The 10,157-nt window shown below is 39.1% G+C and overlaps 1 protein-coding gene across 2 annotated transcripts in view; it reads right to left on the reverse strand.

The window, feature by feature from the left end:
* Nucleotides 1–5,827, reverse strand: part of TAF4B (TATA-box binding protein associated factor 4b) — a 162,963-nt gene extending 157,136 nt beyond the window's left edge. Inside the window, exon 1 of one of the 2 annotated variants that reach the window (XM_031946496.1) lies at nt 4,905–5,827. In XM_031946496.1, the coding sequence (XP_031802356.1) occupies nt 4,905–5,364 (460 nt within the window). In that variant the 5' untranslated portion in view covers nt 5,365–5,827. The remainder of the gene's footprint in view (nt 1–4,904) is intronic. The other variant, XM_023496188.2, reaches the window with a different exon arrangement.
* Between the last annotated feature and the right edge of the window lie 4,330 nt (nt 5,828–10,157).

Here is a 10,157-nt window from a genome sequence, read left to right on the forward strand (position 1 = left end):
TTATAAAAGGCTTTCAATATCACTCTTTTAGGCCTATTACCATAAAATATTCTATACTTCAGATTGGCTGTGCCCCTTATGAATCCAATAATCCATTTGTCTCCAAAATACTATTATACAGAGCTGTTCCCCCTATTCCTTAACAAATATTTAAAATGGATTGTATAAATTCAATTTTTTTTTTCCCCTTTCAACAAAACAATGAGGGATTTAAGTGAAGCACATGCATTATTTAGAAAGATTTGTATCTATATGACCTTGTATTTTGTTCCTGTAAATTTAGTCAAGCAATAATTGGAGTGGGTTGATCAATAAAAATGCTAAATAAAGTGGAGAAGTTGATTCAAATAATCCAATATATCTTGGCAAAATAAATGGTATTTTATATTGGACTAGATTGCTCATGGGAAAAATTAAGGCCCAGCTTCCCTTATTCCTTTCTCTTTTTCTGTATTCTCTATGGAAGTCAAAGAACCCCTTTCCTCCTGACCATCTACTTTTGAGCCCCTATCTCAATCTAGTCTAGGAGACGGCCTCAAAAACAATTTCTTCTCATATTCAAATCTCTCCTTATTTAGTAGCTCCTTAACCCTAAGCCTTTCTCCCAAGTCTACATTATTTTCTTTTTCATTTAATTGCCAAAACAAAACAGAAAAACACTAACCAATGGCTTTCATTTCCTTCCCTCACATTCACTTATCAACCTAAATTCTTATCCTTCTTGACCTAATTATAGCTTCTGAGAACTTAAACAAGCCTTTTCTTCTGAATATTCTGTTTATAGACATTGTTCTTTTCTGGATCTTTTATCTAACAGATTGAGCTTTCTCACTCCCCTTTGCTTGATCACCACCTTCTATGCCTATAAAATTCCTAAATCCATATATATATATATATATATATATATATATATATACACACACACACACACACGGAAAGAGAGAGAGAGAGCTTGCTAGCTCTAAACACCTTCAACCTCTAGTCTCACAGTACCAAATGCCTTCTAGCCATTACAACTTGGTTGTCAACAAAATATTGAATTCAAAATGTCCAAAATAAAATTCATTATATACCTTTCTAAACTAATTTTCCTCCAACAAATTTCCCTGTTTCAGTTAACATTAAAACAACCAAAAAAAAAAAAAAAAAACAAAACTGCATCGATACAAAAATTTTACCCTTGAAATAAAAATAAAAATTTTTATCCTGTTATCTCCTGTTTTCTTTAAAATAGATTTATTTAAAAGTACAGCATCCACCAATACAAGGCACTCTTAATTCTGGTCCTTCTATTTAATGGCAGCATAACAGTTCTGATCACTGAGGTTGACAATCTCAGTCATCCTTGCACTCTTACTTTTCTCTCACTCCATCATATTCATCAATTGCCAAATTTTATGATTTCTATCTCCATATCTCCAGGATCCACTGTGTACTCTCCATACACACAATCACAAGTTCAATTCCAACCATTTCATCACCTAGACTAATGTTAATAACCTCCCAACTGAATCCCTTGCTTCCAGTCTCTCTCTCCTCTCCAATTCATCCTTCACATAGCTGCCAATATAATCTTCTTCAAGCACCAGTGTGCCCATGTCATTCCCCTGCTCAAACATATTTAGTGGTTCCCTACTGCTAAGATAAAAATAAAATAAGCCCTTGACTATCTGGTTACAAACAATTTTTCCAGATTTATCTCATTTCACTCTGCTTCATATATATTACGTTCCTGTCAAAGTATTCACCAAACTCTGTATTCTCAGAAACTCATAGTTATATTGAATCTCGCTCAGAGAACATACAATCCAGTCCACTCCTAAACAAGAATCCAGGTATAACAATTCATTCCACTTTTGGTTAACTACAAAGAAGATTTTCCTTATCTCAAACCTAAATGGTCCTTTTTATAACTCCTAGTCAGGGTTCTTTCTTTTACCTTTTGAGGCCAAGTGGGACAAATCTCTGATTAACTTTCAAATACTTGAAGACAGCTACACTGTAACCTTTAAGCTTTCTTTTCTCCAAGCTAAACATCCCCAGCTCCTACCACAGTCTCATGGGGAATAATCGCTGAAGCTTTCTTTTATCTTCTTTGTGTCCCTAGTGGATAGTACAGTCAGTGCCCAGTACACTGGACATAGAAGTTTAATAAATGCTTATAGATTGAATAACTGGCTCTGGATACTTTCGAGTTTTATCAAGGTCTTTCCTAAAATATAATGGCTAGGCTCAATATAATATTTCAAGACACAGTCTAACGAGAACTTCCCTAATATTGAACATTACCTCTTAATGGCAGCCAAAAATTACATTAACTTTTTTGAGGGAGCCATACTACACTGCTGACTCATTCATCCTGAGTTTGTGTACCACTGAAATCGCCAGATCTTTCTCTACCCACCCCTCTCCCCATCTTGCACTTGAAGTTGATGTTTGGAACTCAAGTATACGAATTTTCAACTTGATCCTTATTAAATGTCATGTTATTAGCCAGTTAGATGGTGTAATGGAGAGATCAATGTCTTGAGTCAGGAAGACTTTTTAAGTTCTGGTATGGGATTCTAAGAAGATCATTTAACATCTCTGAGCTTCCAGTTTCCTCCTTGATAAAAACAAAGATAATAACACCTGTTGTCACTGGATTGTTTGTCATAATCAAGTAAAATTATGTATATAAAGCATTTTGTGAATGTTAAAGCACTTCAGAAATACTAGCTATTAAGTATTATTATTAAATTCTCTATCCATTGTTTTCCAGTCCACCACAAGATAACTCCCAGATCCAGAATGTACTCTCTCAACTTGCCTTAGAATGCTTTCTTTGGAGCTCCTTCAGCTAAATTGCCAATTCCTATGTAAAGTCCTTCTTGATCCCCACAAGATTAATGTAGTCTCAAATTACCTGCACATATGTAATACCGTCCCTATTAAACACAAGCTACTTGAGGCTCTTAGCATCCCCAGTATTAGCATCCACAGTAGGAACTAAATATTTGTTGAATGAAATTAAATTTTATTTTTTTATTTTTATTTATTTATTTATTTATTTATGTATTTTTTAAAAATTTAATAGCCTTTTATTTACAGGTTATATGCATGGGTAACTTTACAGCGTTAACAATTGCCAAACCTCTTGTTCCAGAAATTAAATTTTAAAACCAAAAGCAGGGTAAATGGACAAGCATACAATAATAAGCTTGATATAGTTATAGATGGGGGAGGGGCTTTTATGTGGAGGAATATTTTCCCATGGATTTCAGAACCAATGTATGATGCCAAACAAGTTTAACACAGGATACTGCATTGTTTGGATCAATTGTTCATCTATCGCCTTTATTATACAGAACTTTACTAAGCTGACAGATAAAAATTTCTCCAAATGAAAACAGATGTGGTTCATTTAAATTTCACAAAAATTATTTTGGCCAAAGAAAAGCAAGATGATTCAACTTAAATATCTGTTATAGGCATATTCTTAGTAATGAAATGCATCAAACTTTAAGCTCCTACAATAAGATGCTCAGGAGACAGGGATGGTTTGGGATTTCATCAATATCAGAAATTTCCTATACAGATCCAGTATATAACTTCTCAATTTAAAGTCTTATCAGAGAAAATAAGACTTTAAATTAAGTCTTATCAGAGAAAATAAGAGGTTAAGCCTATGTGTTTGCCAAAGGTCACAAAATACAAAAGGCAGAACTTGAACCCAGTCCTTTCTGACTTCTAAATCAATTCTCAATCCACTAGAGAATAGTGCTGGGGCTACAAAGACAAAAACTGGACTATCCCTCCCTTTAAGGAACTCTAAACCAAATACTTTATGTTCTTGCCTCTGGGCAAGTCATTTAATAGTGGAACAAAGGTTTCTACAAAGGAAAAATAGGAACACAGGATTATCTTCCTAAGAGTAGAAGGGGGAATCTGACTAGATAAAGCCTATCTGAACCCTCCAATTCAGAATTCCACCTCCACTTTTTCCCCAACCAGTAAATAGCTAGCAGCTGTTTCCTACCTAACCAGTAGGGAGGGTAAAAACTATGAAGTCATGCCAGTCCCCAGTCTTGAAATCTTCTGAAAGGTGAGATGATTTCACAAAAACACAAAGTAACACTTTCAAATGCAGCTAAAAACTGATTCCAAAAAACACTCTTTCTATTATGAATAAAAGATAAAATGCACATGCCTTAAAACACAACGGAAGCATTTTCAAACTACTTTTTGATCATTCTAGACCTTTGGTTCTATTTTATGAACTAGGTCATTTGGGCTGTGTGATGTAAACATTGCTATCATAAATTAAGGATCAAAGCAAAGCCCTGTAAATAACAAGAGCAAGGGAAACCAGCAGGGAAATGTGCACTTCTCTCTCATCCATTGCAAATGAGAACCTTTGGAACACCCTCTCCCCAAGCAGCGGAGTGAAACGGCTTCTCCAAAGGAACTTTAAATGGCTTATATATTTGATCCTATGCAGCGCACCCATCTATCTCCCAGGAATCACCACTAAGGCCTTGCTGCCAAAACTGCCTCAGCTTTCACTGAGTCACTTGGTGAAAATATCTTCTTCCAGAATCGTAGCAAGAAAAAAAATAAATAGATACAGCAATGACTCAAAAATAAAAGGGGGGGAGGGGGGGGAAGATGCTTCAGATGTGTAATGAAACCCAGGTTTACCAGGAGGCTCTGATGCTTTTTCAAATAAAATCCTGCCAACTCTGAGTGTGGGTCAGGTCCTTTAGGAGCGGTCCCCAGGTAGGTTTCTGACACATACTTGTAAAGGAAGAGTGAGCCCCAGAGTCGGGCGGAGGAAGGAGGGGCCCCATCCATATAACCTTTCCTAGGTCATCACAGATGCCACTCGCGTAATTATGGCCGGGGGAGGGGGGCTGAAAACTTACCAGGTGAGAGCTGGAAATTGGCAGGCAATTGGATCGTCGTGGTGTTGGGGGCTTTCGCGGTCACAACTTGGGGAGCGGGCAGCCTGGGACCGGGGTTGGCTTTGGGAACAGTATTGACAGTGGCCAGTTTGGTCACTAGGGCCCCCAGAGGGGCCGTCTTCACCAGCGGTTGGGATGCTGCGGTCACCAGGTTGAGATTTACGGGGGCCTTGGTGTTCAGGGGCGCTGGGGTGCTCCTCAGCGATGACGGGAGCGCGCTGCTGGCGGCCGGAGGGAGGTGGCTTTGGACACTCCCATTGGTCAAAAGAGCCGGGGCCATGGTCACCGTCCCGGGGACGCCGAGCCCCGTCGGGGAGGAAGCGGCGGCGGCGGCGGCGGCACCTTGTTCAGAAAGGCCGGCGGGCATCCCCCTGACCGAGGCAGCTGCAGCTGCAGCGGCAGCCGCAGGGCTGCTGCTCATGGGGGAGAGGAGGGCAGAAGCTTCGTGAACGGTTCCCGGCTCCAGCACTGGGCGAGCTCCACAGCATAGCGAGCCAGAGTCCCCGGGTCCGCTGTAGAGAAGTCAGGGGCCGGCGGGGCGGAGAAGCCCCAGTCCCACGAGGATAGCCCGGGGGCCGCTCAGCGCCGCGGCGGACACGCCGCCAGGAAGCCCATGCTCCCGCCGCCCTCGCCCCAGCGCTTCCACGTGGGGCTGTCCCCCGCTCGCCGGCCGGACGGCCCGGAGCCTCAGCAAGATCCCGAGCCCGCGCCGCGCCGCCGGCTCATGCTGCGGCACTCGCCCTCCGGCTCTCCCTGGGCCCAAACTTGTGCACCGGCCGCGGTGGTCCCGCTGCCCGGCCAGTCACCCCCCGCCGCTGACCGATACCCACGCGCGCGCACCAAAGGAAAAATATACAAGGCGACAGGGACGGAGGAGAGAGGCAAACTTTAAAAAGAAGGAAAGAAAAGAAAAAGGAGGAAAAAAAAAAAAAAAAAAAAAAAAAAAAAAAGGGGGGGAAAAACCCCGGACTTAAACGTAAAGCCTCCTACTTATCAGCAGAGCGGCAGCTGCTTGTCGCTGCGCCGGCCATGTTTATATAGCCACGCGAAGGACGCGCGCACGCGCTCTGAGCGCCACCTCCACCCCCTCCCGGGTTTCCCTGAAAATCGGCCTTGCTGATTGGCCCTGAAGAACAATCGGGATTGTGACGTCACAGGGGACGACTCGAAAGGGCGTTCTCCAACCTAAAATTATGGGGGAGGGAAAGGGGGGAGGGTCGAGTTGCCGGGCACCCACGTGGGAAACGGGTAAAGAGACCAGTATATTGAAATGGAGACCGTGGGCATGTCCTCTTCCCGAGTGCATCTCTTCAGCGAGGGAAGGCTGAGAATCTAACCATTTCGTGCGCTGTTTGAGGAGCTGGGGCTGGGCTTGTCCCAAGCTTGGGTGGGGGGGATCCAAAGCAAACGTTCCCAAGTTTATGGCATGGGTTTTCTTTCAGGTGAAAAGTCTCTGACCTTTGCAATGCAATCGCAAATTTTTTTTTTTTTAAAAAAAGGAAAAATATATTAGCGTTTTCCTGCAATACGTTAACTCGGTTAGCTGTTTGATCAGCCATGCATTGAATTAAGGTTAAGTGTCCTTTCTCATGTATACTGCTACTGAACTGAATCTCTCTCCTGCTCCGTCCCATACTTGCAGAACAGATTTTTTTTTATTTTTATTTTTTATTTTTTTTTATTTAATAACCTTTTATTTACAGGATATATGCATGGGTAACTTTACAGCATTAACAATTGCCAAACCTCTTGTTCCAATTTTTCACCTCTTGCCCCCCACCCCCTCCCCCAGATGGCAGGATGACCAGTAGATGTTAAGTACATTAAAATATAAATTAGATACACAATAAGTATGCATGACCAAACCGTTATTTTGCTGTACAAAAAAGAATCAGACTCTGAAATATTGTACACAGATTTTTTTTTTAAAGGGAAGGGAAGGATTTGGCATTCATCTTCATTAATTTTAACCGTTTGCATTTCACTGCATCCCAATCTTTAGAAATTCAGAGGCACCTCAACCTTTCCGTTCCAAAGCATTAGTTCTCCCCTCACTTTGCAATAACAACATGCATTTATTTAACATTCTTAAGATTTGCAAAACACTTTCCTGAGAGGTAATATCCCAATTTTGTACTTGAAGAAAACAGGTTCAGAAAGTTGCTAGTGTCATTTTGATATGATCAAGTCAACAAGCATTTATTAAGTGCTTATGTGCCAAGGTTATCTATGTTCTTAACCAAATGTCTTTTCTCTATAAAACCAATTAATCAATAAACTTTAATTAAGTATCTAAGTGTCAAACACTTCCTGGAGATACAAAGAAAATCAAAAACACTCAGTTGTCCAGGAGCTCACAATTTAATGAGGGAAACAATGTGCAAATAACTAGATAACTTCAATTGGAAATTCCTTTTCTCGGAAAGAAAAGGAATGAAGAAATATTTCTTATAGAAGATGGATTTTTAGCTGAGACTTCAAGGAAGCCAAGAGGCAGAAAGAGGTAGGGAGAGAATTCCAGGCATGAAGAACAGACAGTGAAAGACATGGAGAAAGAAAGATTGTTCTATGTGAAGAATGGCAAGAAGGCCATTGTCACCATATCCTCCAATAGAAGGAAGAGAGTAAGACTTCAAAAGATTAGGAACAGAAGAAACTTTGGCTAAGTTCCAGCTTCATTTTTCTGAATAACAATAACACTATTTGGTGTGGGTCAAATGTGTATTCTTTCTACTATACAGTGCTGTCTCACCTGTATTATTTATAACCTTTAAGCTGCTGTTGTTGGATTCCTATCTGACTTTTCATGACTGTATTAGGGTTTTTCTTGACAGATACTGCAGTGGTTTTTCCTTTCCTTTTCTAGTTCATTTAACAGATGAGGAAACTGAGGCAGAAAGAAGCTATGACTTACTTGTCCAGTCATATGCAACTGAACTAATTTTACAAATACTGATTAAATGAAAACTTATCTCAATCAATGGGCAGCTAAATGGCACAGGGGATAAAGTGTTAAATGAACTTAAGGGGAAAATGGCTAACCACACCAGGATCTCTGCTAAGAAAATCCCAAATGGAGATACAAAGAGTGGGACACACCTGAAACTGTTGAACAAGAAAAGCAATAAGTCATAGTAAGAATGAAGACTTCAAGGGCCCTGCATTACTTCTCCACAGCATGACTCTCTCTTGTTTATTTTTTGATTCCATCTACTTAAACATCTCTATTTGATTCTCTTATGGTCCTTAAACATCTCTATTTAATTCAGAAAATTGGTGTTGTGAAGGAACTCCTCTTTTCTCCAGGAATATTGGTCCAGAAACTTAACAACTGCCCATAATATGCCCAAAGGCCCATAAAGGCCTTAGATCCAATATTACTACTGGGTCTGTATCCCACAGAGATCATAAAAGAAGAGAAAGGACTCACATGTAAAAAAAAATATTTGTAGCAGTTCTTTTTATAGTGGCAAGGAATTGGAAATTGAGTGGATGCCCATCAGTTGAGAAATGGTTTAATAAGTTATGGCATATGAATGTAATGGAATATTGTTCAATAAGAAATTATGAGCACACTGATTTCAGAAAAGCCTGGAAAGACTTATATGAACTGATGCTGAGTGAAGTGAGCAGAACAGAAGTACTACTATATACAATAGTAGCAACATTATGTAATGATCAACTGTGATGGACTTGGTTCTTCTCAGCAATATAGTGATCTAAAACAATTCCAATAGACTTGGGATGGAAAATGCCATCTGCATCCAGAGAAAGAACTATGAAGACTGAATATGGATCACCATTTTTGTTGGTTTACTTTTTTTCTCATGGTTTTTTTTTTCCCCTTTTGTTCTGATTTTTCTTTCACAACACAACAAATATAGAAATATGTTCAAAATGATTGTGCACATATTCTATATCTGATTACTTGCTATCTTGGGAAAGGGGGCGGTAAGGGAGAAAGGGAGCAAAAATTTGGAACTCAAAATCTTACAAAAATGAATGTTGAAAATTATCTTTACATGTCATTGGAAAAATAAAATACTATTGAGAAAAAGTTTGTACAATTTGGAGTTGTACATAGATTACAATAATTTCACAGAAAATTTAAATTTAGGTAAAACATTTGCCTTAAGGAGGAAACCAAAAGTGTTTAAATAGCAACAAACACTTGACTTATTTACTGAGGGAACAGAGATGGTAGCCAAAGACAAACTGGTATATGCTTATTTGTAAAATCTCACAGAAATAAATGATAGAAGATTATAATCAATTCCACATAATGAAATGATAAGAATTAGTGAAGGGAAAAAAACAACTTAAAAAAACTTGGTGAAAAATTCAACTAATCAAAGTCATCCTAAGGGTATTTAAGGATAAAATAGGAAGAAAAAAAAAAAACAGATTGAAAAAGGGAAAAGATTTGCAAAATTTTTTTGGTAAGAAACTCTTTTTTTCCTGACATTAGCACTGCCACATTTGAACTTTAACATGAAAGTATCAGGTATGCTTATAAAAGAAGTAGAAATGGGGAAGAAAATAAGAATAGGGAAAGCAGTTGGATTTGGAAAAAGTATCCATATGACTTCTGTACTGAAGGATATTTTTTTGGACATTTGAGGACATTAAAGGATTAATTCTCAAAGTTTGCCAAGGGAAGGATGTAGCAGTCAGGAGGGAAAAATCCCAAACATTATTACCAAAATAAGACCAAGACCCATATTTTCCTGTATACACTTTTTAATGATAAAAATTTACACACCAATTGAGAGCAAGCTTGATGAAAATATGTCTAAATCTTAAGATTGAAATGTTGTTATTGTTCAATCATATCTACCTCTTCATGACTCAATTAAGATTTTTTTGGCTGAGATGCTAGAATAGTTTGCCATTTATTCTTCTCCAGCTCATCTTCAGCAAATAGGGTTAAATGACTTGCCTAGAGTCATACTAGTGACTAGTAATTGTCTGAAATTATATTTGAACTCAGGAACATGAATCTTGCTACCTCCAGGCCAGACACTTTATCCACTGCTACTTAGCCTTCCCTATAAAAAGTTATACTGTTAGGTCCAAAGGAAGTCAAGAAAGAAATGGCTGATTATTTAGAAATCTTCCATACTTTGTCCTTCCATAGGGATATCAACCATAGAATAGTTCTATAAGTCTAGAGAACTGTTCTGATATGTAGGAAGAAATGGGCTCAGTGGAGGA

Source organism: Sarcophilus harrisii, chromosome 1 (genome assembly GCF_902635505.1).
Source record: "Sarcophilus harrisii chromosome 1, mSarHar1.11, whole genome shotgun sequence".
Lineage (NCBI taxonomy): Eukaryota > Metazoa > Chordata > Mammalia > Dasyuromorphia > Dasyuridae > Sarcophilus > Sarcophilus harrisii.